This window comes from Nothoprocta perdicaria, unplaced genomic scaffold (genome assembly GCF_003342845.1).
Source record: "Nothoprocta perdicaria isolate Ctin4 unplaced genomic scaffold, notPer1 scaffold_12, whole genome shotgun sequence".
In the NCBI taxonomy this organism is placed as follows: Eukaryota; Metazoa; Chordata; class Aves; order Tinamiformes; family Tinamidae; genus Nothoprocta; species Nothoprocta perdicaria.
The window spans coordinates 5,279,786-5,303,653 of NW_020454316.1; the positions used below are offsets into that span (position 1 = coordinate 5,279,786).

Here is a 23,868-nt window from a genome sequence, read left to right on the forward strand (position 1 = left end):
GAAAAAATATGTTAAATTTAAACATAAGAATATTTCATTTCAAAGTAGTAAGCAAACAAATGTTGTTTGTTATCCAAGGCACTTCAGTATAAACAAAAATAGCTGATGCTATATATTTAACAATACAAAAATATAAATTCCGTTAATCTACATTACAAAACATCACAATTTTCCATATAAACTTTAGCTCTAAAAATCTTAACCATATTGTCATTGTACTACATTTTCTCACTGAAAATAAAAAACATTTATTTAGTGACACTCAGAATGTGTTCCTATTACATAAGCATAGTAAGTAGAACTGATCCTCACAGACCCGACTCAACAAAGTCTGAAAACTTAGCAGAGCTTGAAAGGATCCTTGAAAGAACAAAAACTGTTTGAATTTCTGTAAAACAATTTGGACACTGGACTACTAATTTAACTAGATTACCATTTTCAATTACCGAGTCAGATTCCTTAACAATATTCCCGCTTTAACTCTTGTGTCTGAAAAACTTCCAAGGCAGAACAAATTAAAACATTGTTTTTTTACTAGCAAATACAAATAACTGTTGAAATGGAAACAAAAAGTAGAACTGTGCCCATTGGACCTTTAAATGGGCTAATACAGAACTGGCAAAGAAAAAGGATCTTGTTATTGCACAGGCTACTTTGTACCAGTGAAATATGAAGGACTGACAGAATCAAGATCATATAAATGTCACAGCTCACTAATAAGAGTTTCAACATTGATTCATAAAACTGCCTCCTTGGATGACTGAATGTGGTGTAGTAGTTGGTTGCAATAGACTGGTGTTCGATGCTTCTCTACAACCTCTTCAATTTCTCTCACTAGCACTTCTGGATACAAAATGCTTCCTTCTTTCAAAACTTCTGCAAAGTAAGAATATGTTTCATAAGTCATTACCGGTCGTTCCCTTTCAAATTCTCTCAAAGTGGATGCAATGTGATTGTGAAGTTGTGCTTGTACAAATTGAGCAGTCATGACAACCTGATTCCTTTTATTTTGCTGAGGTCTGTATGCCTGAACACAGACTGACACACCAACATATTCCACAAAATCCATCAAACAAGGTCATATACAGTCACATGCTGCAGCACTCAGTGTCTCTGTCTATATGCTATTTCCCATTTATAAAGTCATGTGATAAATCAGATATACTGACATTCCCACCCAGATGCATGCAAAATGCAATTCGTTTGATGATGACGCATTCAGGTAAAATGTTTGAGCTCTTGCCCACTTAAACCCAAAGGAAAGCTTCCAATTACTCCAGCCTGTTAGGATTAGTTTATAGCTGTCTGTATTATTTTAAGAGAACACTTAAAAACACTGTATGAAAAAAACACTGTTATAAATACATAAAATTTAGAGTCTTACCTAGCACTGCATTTTGGAGAGTTTGGTCTTGGTCATCCAGATGTACCAAGAGTTCTTGGTACAGATACCGAATATTATTTTGCATGTAACATTTTGCGTCATTGTCCTTTAAGCACTTAAACCAATTAGCTAAGGTGTGAGCAGCTGCCAGTCGCACATCAGCTGAAGTATCATCTAGCCGCTTTAAGACCTCTGAAATATTTGGAATATTGAATACTGAATAATGAAAATATTTATAACACCGCTATAATCAGAAGTGAGAATTTACCTTTTCTTTTTTTTTATTTCAAAATACAAAATGTATTCTGTAACTACTCAAGATAAATAAACGTATAATAAATACATGAAATTATTCAGATTCAGCTGAACCTTCTCTAACACCCTATCTAACAAGGTGCTATTTATGTTTATGGCAAGGTGCTATTTACGTTTATGGCATGCTCTAGGGAAACAGAGAGAGTTTAGTATTATTTTATATAAAGCACAGCATTTTACAAAATATTACAGTTTTTGTCAAGTCAATGACTTTGCATTTCAGGGAATTTGAATTTGATAAATGCAAAGGTCTGCTTTGATGACTCTCTGAGCATGTATTTCTCCAAAGCAGAAATGCTTATTGCTAGATTTCTGCTGTCCTGTGTAAGAAAAATATCACTGTTTAAAATACTAAGTTTGGGAAAGGCTTATTTGCCTATGTCTCCGAGAACATAAATTTTATTACATAGCATAGAGTCTATTTCTGCAGATTGTACTTCTGCAGATTTATTGTTCAGCAGTGGAACATCATCCTTCTACTATCCAGGCCTATTTATGGTACAATTCTGTGGCTTGATGTTGGCACTCTGAAGCACAGCAAGGAGAACAATGTGACTATCATTTATATAATGCATTACTGTCCTGCTTTCACTATAGTTAGAATATTATTTCATACAGTCTAAACTAGGAATTGATGCAGATGAAAAACTGCCAAACCTTGCGACGACAGTAATATTGAGTGAGGTTCCACCTAGTGGTATAATTCATAATAACATCAGGATACTTTATTCAGCTTTGCTCACGTGTTGACAGAAGCATTCAAAGAGAAGGACATCTAATTATCTGCCATAGAATACCTCCATTAAATGAAATGCTGCAGTTAGAAAACTAATGTAGAAGAGTTCTGTGAGGTGCAAGTGCATGTATTTTAACTTGCTTCTCTAAAATGTCCGCATGTACTTTATATATTATCAGCAGTCTCATTTAACCATTTAAGAACAATTCTTAATATCTGCAGGATTTAGATATTAAATTGTCTCTCTCAAGCAAAAATGCTGCTGAATTTATGATACTGGGTAGCTCTTTACTTTTTCTACTTATCCACTTTACATAGGATTAAAACTAGATGACACAGAGATATAAAACATTTCTGCCATTCTCTAGTCTGTATTAATGCTTCCATTGTCACCATCTGCAGTGAACCTCCAGGTGAGGTGGAAAACCTGCACAGTGAATCCTAAAGTTTGACAGTGAATCTGTCTACTAATCCAGCACAGTGATTTCCAGCCTTAAGAGCAAAGCTACTGTGACACTTCAGGTTAAAAGGCAAATATAATTCTTCAATCTGAAGGTGGTGACACCTCTATGAAAACAAAACAAAAAAAGCGACCCCCAAACTTCATACTATTTCAGAATATTTATTTCAGAATATTTAAGGTTGGAAGGGACCTCTACAGATCATCTAGTCCAACCTTCCTGCTCAAGCAGGCACACCTACAGCATGTGGCACAGGGTGGCATACTATACCTGGGTAAGTTTTGATGAGCTTATCTGAATCAAACTGCCTGCCACAGACTTTATAAAAGACACCAACAATACGACAAGCCATTAGTCGAGCAATTTTAGAATCTTCATCCATGGAGGCAATTATTTGAGGCATAAGCAAACCTTCAACTTCTGAGATCTACAATTCACAAGAAAAACACAGAATAATAGCTTTTCAGTCACTCATAGACAATGTGTTTATTGGTTCTCATTAAAACTGACAGATATTGTCTTGCATAATTTATTAAAAACTTAACTAAATTTTATTGAATAATCTTCAAGAAATACAGCCTTATTTTTCCCTTTAAATAAGCTCAAGAAATGAAAATCTCTCACTAGATCATCCATTCCATGAATACTCAGTACATATGCAGATGAGTTTTATGTAACTACCAAAAGCTTTAAAGTTACTTGCCTGTTCATTTAAAAAAAAAAAAGCTGGCAAGGCTTTGAATAATTTGGATGCAAGAATTATGCGTATGTACCAGTAGATGGTGCTCTTATTCCAAAAGGAAGTTTTAAAAATAAAGCCTTTAATACAGTATTTTCAGTGAGTTTCATAATTTCCCTTTTATATGTACATTTTTTTACATTAATGCAGTAAGCTACTTTGGGTATCAGAAAAATGTCCTTGTTTTAACATGACAGCAGTGTCTGAGATAAATGCTTTTGCATATGCAAAATTAACCAGTTCACGTGTTCAAGCACTTCGGTCAATAATAATAACTGGCATCACTACAAGAAACACCTACAAAATACAACAGAGCTGAGTTCTACAGCTGACGATATCATTGCAAGTCTGGGCCCTTTAACATCATTATTATCCCCCCTAACTACTGATCATTTCACTTTATAACACTCAATTGCAAACAATACATTTTATTATGAAAAGTATACATCCCTCTGAAAATATTACCTACTATTAAGATTTTTTTTTCTTGCATTTATTCTGTTTTCCTGCCTAAGATTTCGAAGTGCATCTGATGAGAGAGAAGGAATTTACCTCTTTTGGTGAAAGTATTTCACAGTGAATAAGAGCCCAAAGGCATGATACAGCTGTAGTACGGATGGCAGCTGCTGTTCTTCCAGCATGCCACTGCAGATTAGGAGCCAGTATGTCTTTTATCATGGTCTCAAGGTAGCTAAGGAACTGCCTAAAGCCAGAAGCAAGAAAGTAAAATAAAGGTTCATGAGAAAATGGTGAAGAAACTGACAGCATGTAAAGGAGAATTTTCTGTCACAGAAAAACATAGGCAGAATAGGAAAAAAAAACTTTGTAAAATAAATAAATAAAATCATATAAAGCAACAAGATTACGATATCTGTAATAAGCCCTTCATAACTTAATTTTTCAAGATAATATTTAAACAAATACTTCACTCAGTGAAGGGGGAGGCTAGACTTCTCCTACTTCAGACTATGCTCATGACTCTCTATTTGGGTAAATTACTTACCTTCCCTCTGTCTCATTTGCAATACCTGTGGAGATAACACCCTGTATGAATGCTGTCAGGATTCATTTCCATTTGTAAGACCCTTTGAGAGTGTCCCATGAAAAGTATTTACAATGTGAAAAGTATGAATGCTACTGATGAGACCTGATATTGTGGTAAATGGGCACTTAATTACTTCATCTTTCCCATGGCTCAGAAACTTGCCTCCCTCAAGGATGTGATGTCTGTAAGATTTTCTGATGGTGCCAGTCCTGGTAAAAGCCTGGGTTTGACTCCAGTGATGCTGGATGTGTAATACTAGATCCCCAAACAATGACTTATTTTCATCACATACACAGAAGTCTTTCATTTTCTTGCTTATGTTCTTTCCACTTCCTCAGTGGGCTGGTGCTATATGAAAAAATGTCATGACAGCCAACAGCTTTCAAGAGGTATTATTTCCTCATACCCACATAATTCTAGCTCAAGCAATTTTAAATTAAGAGAAGATGCATCTCCTGGCTCGAAACCAGATGATTACGGCTGTGGTTACTCACTTTGCCTCTGTGCCTTAAAGAACAGCTGGCAGCGTGCAGAGCAGATTGTCTAATAAGGGGCTAAATCTACCTTGACTCGTGTCCCACTCTGCTCAAACTTTCAGCAGATCTGGACTGCAGCCACCTAAGTGCAAAACAGCACGTTGTCACCCCCGTGCTTGACAGCAAGGCAAGATGCTGTTCCCACTGAAGTCCTACAGCAGCAGGGTGAGTAAGCTGCTCCTCAAGAAATGTGCCATGCCTCAGGAGGAACGTAATGGACAGGTGTCAACATAAAAGTGCTTAAAACAAATAAACAAACAAAAATATCCAGTCGTTACTGATTAAGATTTCCATAGTAATACTGCAGCAATGTAATAAGAAATGTAACTGCAGCTACCTCCTGTTTCCTGTACCTACTCTTTCTTTGCTGCAGTTCGAACTCATCATCCAGGTGCAAGTTGACCAAAATACGGTCAGCTTGTCTGCCAGAACTTAACTATTTAGTTAGATATGTATTAAACTGAAAGTCTGTCTTCTATATGCTCAAAATAGACAGACCTAGCTGCTGCTTAACTGTTAGGCTGAGGCAGCAGCCTATGTTTGAGAAGAGCAAGTCAGATACCAATTCCTGCTGCTTCTCCAGCAGATGGCACTTGAAATTCAGTAATAACATGAAATCCAAAGTCCCCTTAGACACATCCAAAATTGTCAAAATCCTTAGAGGATGTTAAACATATCTTTGGAAATATAATAAGTTTCTACTAAAAAGGATGCCAGAAAAGTGTCAACAGATAATAATATTATAGATATTGCAGGTGTAAGTAAAAATAAAGGTAGGTTCCCTCAGCACTATGCTGGCCAAAATGCTACACTATTTGTAAGTTGGGTTGTTCTAGTGCCTTGCAAAAATTCATGAAATTTCTCAGAGGACAGAAAGATGAACTAAGCTGGACCATCCGTTGTCAGGAGTGGTTCTTCATACAAACCCATGCTAATGTCTTTGGATGTACTTTTATTTTAAAAAAGCCTAATCACTCATATTGCCCAGAGCTAAAAAGCTGCCATCATCGCTACCTGTGGATGGCAATGGCAGCTCACTGTTTATTTAAGGAAACTTTAGTTTCAATTTTTGGACAAAAAATAGATTCCATACTTTTTTTTTAAATTTATTTTAAAATCATCCTGCTTTGGCTACTGTCAGAGCAAAAGTTTACTCTTTGGTGAAGTTTCCAACGTAGTCCTGCAGGTAACCTGCAGGTAACAGGTAACTTGTATTACCTTTTACAGGTAATACTTGGATGGCCTCTCAACATGTTTATCTGAGCACTTTAGAGTACTTCACATAGAGAAATGCTACCAATTCCACTGTGCCGGCGAGAAATTTAAGTCGAAGAATGAAAAAGCTGAAGTGTTAAACAAGAGCTCCTTCCTATCCGCTGGATGCTCCAGCCAGCAGCATGGCTAGGAGCACCAGGGAACTGGGACTCTGCAGCTCATAATGTCCCTCTTGTACTACTTAAAGGTAGCCTAAATCATCTTCTGTAGATCACAATGAAGATGCAGAGGAGAAACGGAAACCCAAATCTTCAAATTCTGTTCTCCTGTAACACAGGATGCTTGGATACTTTCAAGGGGAAAGAGCTGGAGAGCAGATAAGGGAACACACATAGGGAGGAAATGACAGTGCAACTCAAATTGTTGACCCAATAAATGCAATTCTGTGCAGCAGATGAACAGGAGTTAGCAGTAACATATTTTGCAGTAAATAAAAGACAGTAAAACCAGGCCATAAGAGTAAATAAAAAGGAGCTTTATATTCTGATTTTAGACTAAAATATATGACTGTATATTTAGTAAGGACTGTAACTGCTTTCAGGCCACCACAGAACACACCAGATAACATTTCACTTATATTTGCATGCTAAATACAATAGGCAATGTGAAAAGTGGAGCAGATATGATATCTGTAGTCAGGACAAATTTGTGGTAGCATTTGCACAACTAAGAGAGCTGAATAAGGCTAAAAGGGCACTATTATTGAGATTGTTAGAAATAGATGGGTTTTATTAGCAGTATGAATTACAGTTAAGCAATATTTGCAATGCTTGGCTTGGCTTAAATAGTGCCAAGCTAATAAGAGACTTTCAGTGTCAGTCACTAAGAGAACAACACTGTTTATCAAAGGTTTCATGTAATTTTAAACAGCATCAGTTTTAAACATCCATACTCTTCTGATATTTGATTGTTTCCTAAGAATCCCCATCTCTGCTTTCAAACATACATTCTTCTCAGCTATGTGTATTTTTATTTTCCTTTTTTTCCTGTTGTAGTTTTTCTGTTTTTTGAATACTATCCAGATTTGCATGGTATCCTTTTAAATCTTCATGGTGATAGAGACAGGATTATAGAGGAGTTAGTCCAGACTTAAATAATAATATGATAATGATAATATGATTTTTTAAAAAACATATCATTTCTAAGCAGTGTTAGAAATGCAAAACAAAAGCAAGCTATAGCAGATGGTGGGAAAGTATTTCTTTTCCCATAAATGCTAAATGCAACATGGACACAACTATAGCGGTTAAGTGATTACCACGGACATTACTTTCAAATGCTATTTTGGTGTTTAAACTGCTGTCTGAAATTAGAACTCTACTTACCCCTGAGAATTGACAGTTTCATTCGCTTTCTGCAGCAACTGTGATAGGAGAGCGAAAAGTTTTAAGCGCAACTGGGAGTCTTTGTTTGGCTGAAGACATGTCTTAAGAATGAGAATAAAGTCATGGAGAGCTTCACCTACAACAGGACCTATAAAATAAACATGAAAGATTTGTTTTGAAGCATTAGTAATTTGTTTTATCTTCTATCTAAATGTTTAATATGTGATTCTGTTAAAAGCTGTGAGATCGCTGGTAGTATTTAGCTTTCCATTCTCGCACAGCAGCTATTGATGTATTTAGGTTACACAGGACCAGCAAGGGCACAAAGACCCAAGCTCACCCAGCCTTCGCCACGGCAGCATGGTGCTCCCTGAAAGACCATTTACTCCCTTCTTATTTACAGACAGGTTAGTTATTTTTGTACTACCCTGCATTACATAATATGGAAATTTCAATGACAACTGCTACTTGCTGAGGCCAGTGTTGTGTGAGAAGTCATTTGGGGTGGACTAACATGTTTTGGGAAATTAATGCTATTTGCTATCTAGCTTGACACTATGCACAAAGTTCTGGCTTCCTGAACGTGAATGGAAACAAAACAACCCTCCCTAAAAACCTATTGATTCTGTTATTACCATGAGACAACTCCATAGAACAGAACTAGCTACATTTTTGTCTCCATTTTTCCATATGCAAAATTCTAGAGAAACATTGGAAAGAGTAAGCTTCAAAATCTGGATAATAAAATTATTGCAGTAGTATTCTTTCTCTGTATTTAAATAATGCATATTTGCAACTTTTACCTTGAAAGAATGCAGTGTATAATTTTAAAAATCAAATTCATTTTCTAGCCTGCTAAAAATTGGACATCCTGTAATGTTTTTACTTCTAATCAATAAACAAACAAAAACAATCAGAAAGAAAAGAAATCCCTTACACAAATTAAGTTGTTAACCTAGTATCTGAAATGGTAACCTGAGGGACATGTAGCATCAGACCTAACTTGTTAATTCAGTGTTGTTCTAAAGCCAAGCAACAAGAGCTGTAATTATGGAAAAAAAAAAAAAAAAAAAAAAAGAAAAAAAAAAAAAAAAAAAAAAAAAGGGGAAAAAAGGGGGAAAAGGAAAAGAAAATGGGGGAAAAGGGGAAAAACAAAGAAAAAGGAGTTTGCTATAAACTACTTTCCTCTAGAGATTCAGTAGTTTAACTTTTTTGTGGTACACATTCCATTGAACTCCAGTCATTCAGAAAAATCCAGAAACACAATACTTAGGCATTTCTGATGACAAGAATATTCTGTCACATGTAAAATGCATGGATGGAAGTATTCAAGGTTCCAAAAGAAGTTCAATAACATGGAATTACATCTGGAAATGGACTGCTCAAAACTCAAGAAATCTTCAGTGTCTAGACTTTAGAAATACAGGGTGCTAAGCTGCAATTTGCTAAATTTCCATGCCAACAGATAGATCTTTATTTTCATAACATTTATTTAAAATACATTGCCTCATGCAAGCCTTGAGGCATTGTTAACACACTGCTATTATATCAAACTGATAGCAGCAGAATCAATAGATGGAAAACAAACAATATAATCTACAGCACTAATTTCAGTATAAACTAACATTTCTGAAAAACAGTAACAATTGAGAAATTGGAAATGGGTAAATGTGATTAAATTGATTACAAATAACATTATGTGTGAGAAAGAAAGAAAAAAGTCCTAGGAGCTGCTGCGTCAGACAGAAAACACAGACAATAGCATATTACCAATGTGGAGTGCAAGCCAAAATGTTTGCCCAGACATCTTATGATTTATTTGCCATTAAGCAAAACAGAGACAACTGTCTAGAAGTTCCTCAGACATAGAAAGGGAGTGCAAATATACAGAAATGTTGGCCACCCAGAATTTGTACAGAAAAACTTTTTTTTTTTTTGTATGGATGAAAGGAATTTGTACTTAGGCTTCTTGCTGTGCTAAAATGGTGGGTGCTTTAAATATGCTTTTGAGGCTCTACTTGAGATTAAACTTTAAAAGCAGAAGATATGGTTAATTAAAACACATCCATCCACATTTAACTGTGTGCAATATAGCTATCTGTAACAGGAGATTTTTATATTCCCTTCACAGTCAACAGAAACCATAAACAGAAGTTTCTAGAGTAATAATTGACATATCAAAAGAAATGTCTAGGTCAAAAGAATTGCCCTTCACTGCTTCCCTTACCTATAAATGCAATCTGCAGAGCTGCCTCAGAGATACCGTCACTGCAGACATCTAAACTTAGGTGAACGACTTCCCAAAATGTTTCATTAATCTATACTCAGTAGTGCACAGGATTATTAGCACTACTTTTACTAGGTTTACTAGCACTAGGATTACTAGTTTGGGAATAGAAGTAAGGAAAGATACAGAGACCTAGTATCTTTTCTTAGGCTAGTGACTAGGCAGAGTGAAGAAAAAAGAGATAAACATAAGATGGATCTTTTTGCCACCCTATACGCTATACCATTTTCATTAACCTGAAATTCTGTTACACAAATGTTTTTAATATACTTCCAGCAGCTGATATTCCACAAGACTCTACGGGTGCATCAACACTTTATTTTTGCTTTTCTTCATATGCTTGTAAAGTTTCTGAATATTAAACTATGTATTATAAAACACAACGATCTACATGCTATGGAGATTTTTTTTTTTTTTAGAACTAAATGAGAGATCACACTGCTAAATAAGCCATACCTGAATGGGTTGCGATCACAGTAAACTGTAATAATTCTGGAGAATAACAGGTCCAACAGTCATGGGATACTAAAACCCATTCCATAAGCTGAATTATATGCTGCTTGTAGAGACTAAGAAAGCCATCCAATTGCTGCACTTCAGCTAACGAACACATTGTTTCCTCTACCTGTTAAAACCAGAGACAAGATATTTCAAATTAAGTGGAACAATACTGAAAGAAAAAAACCAATTTCTAAAATACATGACCGAGCTGTTAGGAAAGAAAGGGATAAAAGGATTTCTATATTTTCTATTTGGATGATCATGATTAATGGATTATTTCTTCCTATATCACATCCATTTACTTTAAACTGTAGCAGAATAAATCTTGATTTCAAAAAATATGTTCATATGGAACACAGGAATGCAATAGGTGAATGGAATAATCTCTAAGCCATAAATTCTTAAAACAAACCAAGTTATAAACTGGTTCCTATTAGTTTTAAAGCTGTAATGATTTTCTCCTCAGCTTTAAACATTTCTGTTAAGGTGATTTCTCATACCTACAACTAGCTGGATATGGCAGGCTCCAAGAACTACTGTTGCTATGACACAAGGAGCACATGGCTTTTTTCTTTCTTTTTAAAATGATATGAGATGCTATCTCCAGTAGCTGGATGGCTTCATTACGAAATTTTCAACTTCTATTACTGTTACTTAGAATAAATACCAGAAATCAGCATTATCTTCTTATTTACATTTAGACAATTCTATGAAACAGGCAAGTAAAACATGTACAATAAGAGAACCACTAAATGAATGCCTGAGTCATTTTAGGCAAGAAAGCATGTACTTCTCTAAGCTTATGGCAGATGGATATAAAAGCAGGAGTAAATTGGCTCTTACAGATCCTGAAGACTCCTTACCAGACATATAAAACTCCACTAAGGAAGAGCATTAAATGCATGACAAAAATCAGTATCTATAGTTTTACTGGTTTCTGTGCACAGTGATAAAGGAGCAAAACACACAGACCTCCCACAGAGTAGTAACATATGTCATCGGGGTGGGCTCTGATTCCAGCAGTGAAAGATGAAGTGCGACGGTATGAGTAATGCCCTTTGCCTTTAAGTGGTTCAGTAAAACTAAAAATTGTATTCATATTTTTAATATTTTTCAATTCAACTCAACCGGACAAGTTCACTAAAACATGTCTGGGACCTTTAGAATATTGCAGACTAATCACTTGCCAGACAAAAACATTATTATGAAAGTACCAGATGTGGAGAAAACAGATGATATTTCTAGGAAAAAAAATATCATCAGGATTTTCTAAGGACAAAGGTTACTCTTAAAGCAACTTTGTCTGCCTGAAGCATAATGCATTTCTCTTTCCTGGAAAAGTTCTATCAGTCAAAGCAAGTCAGGATAACTTAGATATAAGAGGCTCACTTACCAGTAAATAAAATACCATATTTTAGGAGAGAGAATGTGTCCAAATCACAAACAGTTCCTCATCATACAATAAATAGTTTCCAACTCTTCTTTCTCCCACCCCATTAAACAAGTGCACACACTCATATTCGCTCTCCTTGCACCAGGTCTTTGTGCTGTACCTCTTTATCCTGTCAGCTCTTTCTAGTATTGATTTTGAGCTTTGTTCCATTCCGCTCTATTTCAGAACAGTTTTCTATGAACATGTCTATTTGGAGGCAGCCTGTCAGCTATGGGGCCACAAATACTGCTGGCACACAGGCCTATGGAATACCATGCCTGGGAGCAACAAAAATGGAAGTAAAAAAGCCACCACATTTAAGGAAAATTTTGGGGTGGGAGAGGAAGAAAATGAAGGGAGGGGAACTTGGTTAAGTCCTGATTATACTATAGGAGAATGGCTTGTTAATTTTTTTCTTTTTTATTTTTTATTTAGACAAAATGTCTTATCAATACTAAACTCAAAACGTTACAAAAATATTAAAGCAGTTCATAGTTTACCTTTTCTTTCAGGTGCTGAGAACTAGGTATTGCCATTACTGTCACCAAAACTTTCATCAGCTGCAAGCTAATTTCTTTGCAGTCTTCCTGACACACTTCAATCAATGCTTCTGCACAACAAAGCAACTGTTCCATATAAAAGGCCTATTTTTAGGAAAAGTATGAAAGGTATTATGTTTCATTAGAAAATATTGTAAATTCTCTTTAATAGAAATCTATGGCAATTGACAACCATAAATTCTGAAACTGATATAATCTAGCATTGGGAACATACTTATCATTTGGGTCTGTTTTTTGATGACCTTTATTTTGGTTTTAATAATTCATATTCTACTTTTTATAGCACACAAGATAACTTTCCTCTCATGCCTTTTATTTTTTTTATCCTTTCCTGATAACAAAATAAATGACCTTCCTCTTAATCAAAGAATTGCTGCATTGTGGACAAAACATCAAATTATTTTGGAATGCTTACCAACAGTACTTTCTCATTCTTAAGTGCAATTCTCTATTAATATGTGTTATATTGCTTTCAAGTATTGTTCTGTGCCTGCCTATTTTGCATGCAACAATAATGGTTAAATAAATAAACCAAGAAAACCTCATGGTCTGCTTTTGCCTTGGCCAATTTATCACGACTGTGGCAATACAATGCACGTTACCTTGATCCCACTGAAATCAACAGAGGTCAATATTCTTCAAAGTTCATAATAACTTCTACAATTAAGTGCCTCAGATATTTCATGATTCTGTCAGGTTACATTAAATGTGGAGTCACTAACAGAAGAGGCCATTGTTATAACCTCCACTTTCAAAAAGTGAAGCCTAGGAAGAGGTTAACTGTAAATGTTATTAATCTCATGGATGTGGTCAATCCTTTGCTAAACAGTGTCTGTGCACCATTCAGTCCCTAAAATAGAGAAGGATTGCTTTCCAAAACCAAAGGCTAAAACAATTCTGTGAAAAGCTTCAGCTGCAGATGAATGTGTCTCCTGTGTATAACACTAAATGGAAGCAGTGAGCTTAAGACCTTGTAATTTTGCAGGTATACTCCAGGGGATTGTTAGTGGATCAATCAGGTTATGGTGCTTCCAGTTATATGAGGTCCTAATCATCACAGGCTTCACAGAGATTAGGGTAAATTCTCTGCATCACTGATACATATTCCATTAGGGAAGAACCTAATGAAGGAAGAACTTCAAACGTGTATCTTGTAATGACGCCAAAAGACAATTAAACTAGATTCAGCCTATATACATGAATAACTCCCTTAAAGGGAAGTTAGAATCTAACACAAAGCTTTAAAGATATTTCCAAAGAAATAGTATCAAGCCTTTTTTTGGTCATGTTAAGAGTAAAAGCCTAGTTCTGCTGGAAAGAAAGCTGGGATTTCATGCATGGGGAAAATTGTAGGGATTCTTTTTGCACATTAGTAGCTGTGCTATGTCTGCATACTGACAACTCCTGGAAAAGGAGTATAAAAGATCTTGTAAGTTATCAATCTCCATTGAAGAGATGCTCTTCTCTCTTTACATAACAAGCAAGAAATAGTCTTCAAAGATTAGAATGAAAATCATCTTCAGGTTCAGCTGTTATTTATGAGCACAATTGGAATGAAATATCTGATTTGGGGTCTTCTCTGAATTTGTGCTGAAACAATCATTGTCAATATCTTTTTGGGAGTGAAACAGTAGATTTGACCTGGAGATCAAGTCTAGGATTACCTTTGTGGATTTTCCATTCTCCTTACCTCTTCAGATCTTTGACAGATCTCAGTTTTTGACAATGCATTGCCAATATCAGTCAAATGAGGCTTTAAGATTTCTCTTGGGCTACCACGAATCACTGCAGTTAGAATCATAATGTGAGATGACATAGGTGTTTTCTCAAAGGCTGATGTGATTAACTTCAAAGATACCTTAGGATTGACAAATGTTCCAATCAATTCTGCTGCTTTCAGACACTGAAATTAAAAAAAAAAGAACAGTAACAACCACTTGAGGATTTTTCTGAAAATGAAGTCATTCAACATATCAATGTCTTTTTCTTTATATGATTCCAGCTGTTATTTTAAATGCTTCACCAATTGCCTTGTAGGACTTTTCCATTAACCTAGTTATGATTATATGCATGAAAAAAAAATTCCTGACATGTGTTCTGCAAGCGTGTAATAAGGCATGCAAAAGCACTCGTCTCAGCATCAGACTCAAACTTCCATGAGAAAGTAAAGTACAGGAATGAAGTGTACAATTTCCAGTGTAATAAAGTCTTCAGCTGAGAATAACCAGATCTCTCAGATTCATCGTTTATTTTTTCCTCCGAAAACCTACCAACCCTCTTCAATAGAGTAGTTACAACCACCTTTAATAGAATAGTTAATAGTAACAACCAATAAAATCATGAGAAGAACTTTTGTTACTGTACTGTATTTTGACAGTGCCATGTCAATCTGCCTTAGTGTGGAAGCACTAGGCAGGGAAAGCACCCACTGATTTCAGCCTCTTAATCTGAAAAGCCTTCACTTATGAGGCATACTGGGATGGTGCATATGGTACGCTGTGAAGGACCCTTGCTTCAGAACCTACCACCCAACTGATGGTCATTTCTGTTTAAAGCAGGTGCAAAAGAAAGATATGGTCAATGATTGCAACTACCTGTTTAACATGAATGGTTCCTAAATTCCTTAATTTAATATTTGGCTCATTTTCTGAAGCCTTAGAAGTTCTTATATAATTGGTAGTAAACTTCCAGCTAGTCATTTAACTATGGTTGTTTAACTGCATTTAATTCATCTTTAAATCATACTAGGCTTTAGCCTCAATGGAAACATGTAGCAATGGGTTCTATCACTGTACATTGTGCAGACAGAAGCTATTTCTTATTGCAAAAGTGAATACCCAAAACGCTATGAGATACTCTATGGAAATGTGTTGTCCTCTTTCATAGTTGCCATAGAGAAAGAAAGAGAATCTAAAGTACTTCGAAACCAGAAAAAGTACAACATAATTTATCATTAAACAGTTTTCAAACATGAAATGATGCATTTTATGGATCAATTTATCTACTCATTTTGGTAAGAGAGAAAAAAAAAAGAGAAAAGAAAAAAACAAGAGCAGCTGGAGAAATCTTAAACACCTCGTTTGGTATCCTCGGGCTAGAGGAAGATGTGTACGTTTCTCAGCTTGCAGACTGCTCTGAAACAGATTCTACTGTGACAAAAGAGAGAGGAGATAATGACAGGATCCTGGGAGACAGTGTCATAAAGGATATAAAAAGTATTCACAGAGAAAATTTGATGAGTCTTAAATTTTGGCAGAGAGAAGAAAAAAAAATAAATACAAACAATCTCCTAAGGAGGAATTAAATCTCTTGGAAACACTTGTGAAGAGATTAGCAATGGGAATCTAGAAAAGAGGCAAATATGGTGCTAAAAAGGAGAGGAAAACTATGCTAAGTGAACACATACTTATGAATTGGTATCTGTGGAAGCAAAGACTGTGAAGGAAAATTTACCATGATAGCAGGACCAATAGATTTCTTCTTCTAATTACTTTTTTTTTTAAACTGTTTTATATAAGCCTTTATATAAGGAATTTTGAAAAAAACATATATCCACAACAGCTTGGTATCTCCTAATTCAGGGAGGGAGACAATGAAAGAAAGTGCACCTAATTGCTCACAATTTGGATATAGCTCAAATGCCAGCTAGAACTTAAAGAAAAGTATGAGTTAGAAAAATCATTTTTCTAACACTGACTGAACTGCTTGCATCCAGCATGTTGTACACTACTCAGTACCCAAAACAATAAAGTTTGCTATTAAAAAACAAAAACAAACAAAAAAACACCCCAATTTACAGGAGTCTTTTGTTAAACATATTTTCTCTTGCTCATACAGAACTATGAAGAGATATTTTTCTTAAAACTGCAAAGAAAATGTGCATCACCTGTATATTCCCTAATAAATGTATCCAGTGTCTTTAGCTATGTGTTTTACTGATTTATTAACCTAAGTATTGACAGCATCAACTGTCTGATAAGTTATTAGAGAAAAAGGATACTAATCATTCCTGTACAAACAATAAAAATTAAAAACAAACAAACAGCATTTTAGAGTAGTAACTGAAGTAGTCAAACATAGATTATAGATACGACATGGAATAAACATACTTCAGTGTTTGGCTGGATTTATAGTTGGACTATGTACTAGGAAGAGATAAGTAAAACTAACTGTTCTCAGGATACAGGCTTTTTTAATGGAATTTGCTGCCCTGAAGCTTTTAAACTTCAATCTGCTGCTCAAGACTTTTATGACAACACTCATTATCACTGCTTCATTTCCCTGCTATAGAAGTTTAACACTATTTGAATAACTTTGTCATTGATTATCATCCCAATTCTGTACAAATATATATTTTAGCGTAACACATACAATACTTATGTGTTTTAATATCCACAAAAATATTTTAAAAAATTGAGACGGACACTTCAACCTTGGGCAAATCCTAGTGAGCTACAGTAAAGTCAACCCTCAGAATACTCATAACTTTTAAGGATGGAAATAATGGGTCCTTATTTCAAATACTGTAGGTAATTGAACAGAGTGAACTTACATTCTTAACTACATTTTTCTCTTCATCCATGCATGCACGGTACAAAGTTCTAAGCAGTAACTCCATGTGTTGTGTTATATGATCCTCTGCATGTAAGAGTAATATGCACAGAAGCTGAGATGCTTTTACTCTTGTGCCTTCAACCCAGTCTGTCATATCATGACAAAGACCTGGAAGAATTTTGTAGAGGTTCCTTGAAACAAGTTCCCGACAACCTAGTCCCGGTCGAGTCACTAGGGAAAAAAAATAAAAGCAGGTATTGAAGGAAAGTCAACACACATTAAAGTCTTAGAAAAGCTAGAAAAGTTGAAAGACAATGAAAAGAGCAATCATCTGCTTTAGCACTGAACAAACATTCCCACTGCTGCTGAGAACTTTTCCTGTGCAAGGAGCTCTCAGAAGTTACCTATTTATTACTGGATGGTGATTTATCTTTAAAGATGTTTATAGCAGAGGAAAAGGAAAAGAGCTTAGATAGGAGGCATTGCCCACTTTGGAAAATGCAGCTTAATAATTTCCTTTTAATCTTTAAAGATGTACATGTTTTCTCCATATTATAATTAGAGATTTAAATGTAAACAGAAGAAAAGATGAAAGGCAGAAGTCACAAGTACCACAAAGGATGGAAACTGCAGCAAAACAGATGTTGTCAATTGTGCCCTCTAAAGGAAAAGGTTAAGTGTATCTATCAATATGGAATTAGAAAGGGAGGATGTCAGCCAAATGAAAGCCTTTAATATTGGATGAGAAAGCAAAAAGATAAGAAGATGTACAGTACTGTTAATGCAGTATGAAATTAAAACTATTCTAAGCAAAGTCCTGAGTATTTATAGAAAGAGAAACCACAACAAAATGTCACAAGAAAATCTGATCTCTAATGGTCCCTACAGGGAAACACATTTGTAGCAAAATCTTATTCTGTATTAATAGAGGAAAAGTACTACAAATGTTTTCATGATAATGTAACTACCTATAAGAATATACAGTTTAACCAGACTGTATAATTGTACTCCGTACTATTACTTATATGGGGAATATGAGTACTGTGCAGTTCTACTCATATAACTACTGTGTAACAGATAGAGAAAATAAAACTGTTAGTATTTTTAATCACAAATCCTACAGAATCTCTTCGCCGAACTTTTTTTTTTTAATTAAAGAAACAGCAGCTCCTACTGATCCACCTCTTTAACCTGTGATTTGCATATTAAGTAATGCATTTCAAAATAAAGTTAATCACAGAATACATGAGGTTGGAAGGGACCTCTGGAAATAACCTAGTCCAAATGATTATTTAATACTTTTTATACAGTTGGAAAGATGGAAAAATGAGAAGGATTTGTGATTTTTTTTTGAATTACATAATCATATTAGAGTCTACAGATATCTACAGAACTAATGAATTTAACTTCCCCATGAAATGCTGCCTGCTCTTGCATCTTAGCTCATTTACAGAGCAGAGATTCAGAAAGGCATCTTGACCAGTGCAAGCAGCTATCATGCCACCACCATTGGACTTGACACAGATTACATCAGTGCTTTCCAAAGAACTGAAATAACCACAATTGATTTTTTCAATTGCTTTTTCTACAGCTGAGACCTTTTCCTTTTTAAAATTCTTCATGTTAAAACAAACAAACAAAAAACAAACAAACAAACCTTTATTATTATTATTATTGTTACCTGCCATGTTCACATACTGTTTTAGGGGGTAAAATTATCGATTTTGAGCTATTAACAAGACATGCTGATTGTGCTGTTACACAGTATATTCCTGATACTGAGTTCAACTTGTAATTTCTCAGAAAGGAAATGACTGAGTTCTCATAATATTTTCCTGCATTGGTCCTTGTAGAAACCAATGCTAAGAGGAAAAATGAATTGAGTAAGCAGTATGACAAATGCAAAAGGTTTAAAGAAAAAAAAAAAAGCCTATGAAATACTTAAGAGTAGAATAAAAATCAAATATCAGAGCATGAATTGCTACTTTGGATTATGAAAACTGACAGTGAATAGCAAAAAGTCAAATACAGAAAGCAACTTAAGACAAGAAATGCAGACTGTTGTCCTATTTCTCCTGAGGCAGAATTTTCTTTAGACACTTTGGACAATTCTTTATCAGCAGTTTCCTCCATTTCAGGAGTTCAAATGCAGACATTTACCCCTGTAGCTACTCCTGTCAAAGACCTCCCTGCTATAAATTGTCTGCACTTGTTTCCTAAGGCAATGATTGTTGTTGGTTAATGGAAAGCTGTGCAGTTGGTTGGATGGCACTAGCATGAGGTCTGTCTGCCTATACTTCTCCTCCAACTTGCAGTATCTGCATTCCTGAGATAAAAGCCCAGTGAGGCTCCTATGACAGGTTGAGAGTAGGAAAAAGATGGTTAAGTAAAATGTACTATAGCTCAGAATTGTAAAGGGATATGCCTGGATGTTGAATACCTCAGCTGTAGGTCGGAAGAAATAGTCACAAAGTGCTAAAATAATTAACCATCCTATTACACAAAACCCTGAAGTGGGTGGGTGGAATTAAAAAAAAAAAAAGTGGGAAAGGGAGTTAATAACAATGAATCTGTAGGCTAATGTATTAAGAAATCACAAATTATTACTTGGATTTAAGGCACAGTAGGCTCTTTGACATGAAAGTTTTATATCTGTGAGGTTAAGTAGCCAATTATCCTCTATTTTTTTTCCTCATTTGTCACATAAAGCTTGAGTATTAATATGAGATACAATCTGGAAGCAAAGATAAACAGTTGGAAATTACATATTTCAATTATCATTAACTCAGAACTCAAGTCCAAAATTACCAGGTCATTTCTTTAGAAAGTTCTGTGGTCATGTATATATATAATCACAAGAAGCCTTAGCTGCACAATTTCATCAAATAAGATGCATGAAAAGTCAATTAAATGCAGGGTTGTGAAGCAGACTTATTAGACTAAGATTATTCCAGATAGCTTAAAAGCAATGGTCAGCTGGTGAGGTGGAGCTTTCTTCCACCTATCAAAATTGTTTTGAGTAATTTTCAGGGAGATTGCACTGGAAACAATAGGCATGTAAATAAAAACAGAGAGTGTAAATGTTATCTGTAATTTGGACCAGTTCTACTTCCATGATATGCCTGACAAGTGTTTTTTATGTATCCATTAAATTCATGACATAATTGATAAGTGTCCATTTCTAAAAATGGTACACATACTATAGAGAAAAAAACATACGGAAAAATGGCAGTATTAGCAATATAAGCTGTAGCAACTGTTTTGAGGACTAGAACTTTAAGCCTTTTATTGATCCTTCCTCTTCCTCTCCTTTGTTCATCGGAGTACAATCAAACTGCAGTGTTTTTCACAGCTGTTGAGACAATTTTGGGGACCACCTTTCAGGATCAGATCACCACCCATAACGTCATTAAAAGATAAGCACATTAATGGCCTACGTTGTATCATGGCCATCACAAAACAAGTGACTGGAACTTGAACAATCAACTTAAGCACTTTATATTCACCTCCCTTTGCATACATAAAATTATCTAACTAGTGACAAATGTTTCTCCCATCCCTGGTGAAAATAAAAGCATTCCTTACATTTTACAAGCTCCTAAGATAACATCACACATTATATCAGAGAGTAAGGGAGAGAAAAAGTTATAGAAAGAATAACGTATCAACTTGACCATCTTCAAAGAGAAACTGTCTGTCAAACCAGTCACCACCATGAAGTGCTTCCACTTTCATTCAAGCATTACTGAGTAAAACAATTCTAAAACTGACAAATTTCAAAGCAGAAAGGACTCCGGAACCCACTGTCACAGAAGGTATTTTGCCGTTGGGGATCCTGCAAAGTGATTGTCAGGTAGGCACAAGTCAAGCATGAACCTGTTCTTTCACTCCCAAAGGGGTTTTGTTCTGTTAAATATAAGCATAGAAATCTGTAATGACCCATTTTAATCCTTTCTCTCACCAAAAGCCATATGCATGTTGTTAAACATTTACTTTGTCAACCTGAGAAAGGAAACGAGCTTCATACTACTACAAATATATCATTTAGAAAGCTAAAGACCCATAAAACAATTTAATTAGCAAAAAGCTTAACAACAACTTGATTTTAAGCTTCATTCTGCCACAGACAGAAACAGAATAGAAAACCAAATAATTCTCACTATACAGTTTAGGGCTGTGTGTTCTTCCCTTAAGATCCCTTTCACAACTGAATAACACCATGTTTCCCTTTACACAGGGGATACTACATCTTGTGATGTAACGTAGTAACCAATACTACATCTTGTGATAAATATTACACATTCTGCTCTGCTATCACTGCTGCAGCTTCAGGATTCAGGAAGCTTTCAGGAAGTAAAAAAACTTCTGTAGCAGACTTACCTCCTTGGGGATAATGAGATGGCAAAAGACTGAAATTAATCTTATCCTTCAGGTCATCATCATTCTCTTTCTCCCACTGCAAGCCTATCTTTTCCCAATAACTCGAAGTCAGTTCCCTAGAACAGAACAACAATTTTCATACCATCTTGCTCCAAAGAAGAAAACATCTTAAAATGAGGCTTACGGGAAAATATGAATTTCTCTGTTCAGCTGGATGAATAGAAAGTGTTCCTGCCATTTAATTTGGACACATTAAATTAAATGTTTATGCTTCTTATGGACTCAGTGGACAAAGATGTCCTCTTAAGGATAATTCAGAGCCTTTATGTTAGAAAACTCTCTCCACAGAGTATCAAAGATGCTGGAAAAAAGTCAACAACACGACTACACCCACATAAAAATATCTGCTTTAGTTAGACTTGTATAAAAAAATCATAGTAGCTAGAAATGATTTAAAATGAATAAGTTTTTTTATAAACACAACTAACTGAAATTAAAATCAACTCATTTTCTTTTAAAATTGTAACTTCATTTGAATGCTATATTCAATATAAAGAAAACAAACAAACTAAAACAAAACAGAAACAAAACACCCCATGCACAAACTTCTTTTCCCAACAATGTACCTTTGAGAAACCACAGAAATACTTCCATGCAAGACAGCTACATACATGAGGATGGAGGGTGTGGGAACTGGGGGAAAGGATAAAAAGCTTCCTCCTTACATGTTTTCAGGAATTTCATCAGCAAAGCCACTAAGTAACAAAGGGATCAATTTGTGAAAAAAAGAATATCTATCTCGCAGATGCAACAACCATTCTCCAATCACAGTTATCACAGCTTGACGAACCTATGAAAGAAGAGGGATCATTATAAATATTTTACAAAAATACCAGATTATTTATTGCACAAGAACACAACATCAAGAGCAAGAAAAGATAAAGAGCTAACCCAGAACACCTTAAATTCTGACAGTTGAGATCTCTGTGAGTATGAGTAGTTTCTCAGTATATGCATGTAAAATATGTCTCCAGAAGACAATAGTCTGATTTACTACAAAAGAAGTTAATGTTAAATAATGTGAATATTTCTACACCAGAAATAGTTCTGTTAAATAGGGCATTTTGAAAATTTTCTATTGCAATTATGAATGGGCCAATACCATTAATGTTTGTCAATAATCCAGAAAACCTACAGTTTCAGGCAAATCAGGTAGGTGGATTTGGACAGAATTGTCAGGACTCAAAATAACTGGGAAAGCCAAGTTCAACTCTCTGCAGGATTAGGCAGAGCTGAACAGGCCATCCACTTTGCTTTGGGATAGTTTAGAACTGCCTAAGTCTGTATGGGTCATATTTACATATCTCAAATGAATGGAAATAAAAAGCTGAAAATTCTAAACAAGTCAAGAAAAAGTAAGAAACCTGCACCTTAGGAATCTCGTCAAAGAATCGCTGGGCCAGATGCGACAGAACATCATCCACAGACTTCCCATTTCCAAACTGCACCACCGCGCCCGTAGCCTGGATTACATCAACACGGACTCTGTAGTGCTGGTGCGAGATTGTTTGCATCAGGGGCTTTATCAGGGATTCTGCCTGCATGTGGAAGTGCTCTGTATGGGCAGATGGATGGAGAGAGAAAAACATCAAGTATGTCTTCCTCTGTACGTGGGTAACAGCCTTTGAGCAACGTAATTTGCAAAACACCACGCGGAACAAACAGGTTAATGTCACCGCTTTTACAGAACATGCAGGTTTAACTTTATGCTCCATAAAAGCAGCAAACCAACCCATGGGCACTTTCCCACAGTCACCCATGTGCTTTCCGTTGTGGACGCCATCCCTCGGCGGCCTTCCCATGCACGATTCTTTTATGGATCCTCCAAGGCCCGCAAAGCTCACGTGGAAGGTGCAGGTGGCTGCTCTATCTCTTCCCCTTCGGCTGCACCTTCCAAGCTCTTCCGAGCTCTTCCCCCTGCCCCTCCGAGGGCCCCAGCTCCCGTGCCTGCTCCGTACCTGGCATGGCCTGCGCGCAGGCCACGACGCACGCGCAGCTTTCGCGCCTGACCTCGGCGTAGTCGTCGAGCAGGGTGGCCTGGAGGATGCGGACCACGTCGCTGAGGTAGGGGGCCATGGCGGCGCCGCAGCGGCGCAGCAGCAGCCCCAGCAGCTGCAGCAGGCCGAGGCGCAGCTCCTCGCAGGGCTCCCAGCTGCGCGCCGGGCTGAGGCGCTGCGCCAGCGCCGGCAGCACGACGGGCAGCGCCTCGGCGGGCCGCTCGGCCTGGCCGAGCCCGTGGCGGAGCAGCTGCAGGGCCAGCTCGCGGCCGCGCTCCGCC

General features: G+C 36.2%; 1 protein-coding gene across 1 annotated transcript in view; it reads right to left on the minus strand.

Moving 5' to 3' along the window:
* The window catches only part of DNAAF5 (dynein axonemal assembly factor 5), a 24,109-nt gene continuing 241 nt past the window's right edge, over window positions 1-23,868 (minus strand). The window contains 13 exon segments of the mRNA XM_026053931.1: window positions 1-876; window positions 1,385-1,576; window positions 3,167-3,323; window positions 4,188-4,338; window positions 7,817-7,964; window positions 10,560-10,728; window positions 12,537-12,680; window positions 14,287-14,499; window positions 17,149-17,381; window positions 21,531-21,646; window positions 22,256-22,380; window positions 22,961-23,145; window positions 23,549-23,868. The exon segment at window positions 23,549-23,868 is cut by the window's right edge and continues 128 nt beyond it. Of these exon segments, the coding sequence (XP_025909716.1) occupies window positions 737-876; window positions 1,385-1,576; window positions 3,167-3,323; window positions 4,188-4,338; window positions 7,817-7,964; window positions 10,560-10,728; window positions 12,537-12,680; window positions 14,287-14,499; window positions 17,149-17,381; window positions 21,531-21,646; window positions 22,256-22,380; window positions 22,961-23,145; window positions 23,549-23,868 (2,293 nt within the window). The 3' untranslated portion in view covers window positions 1-736.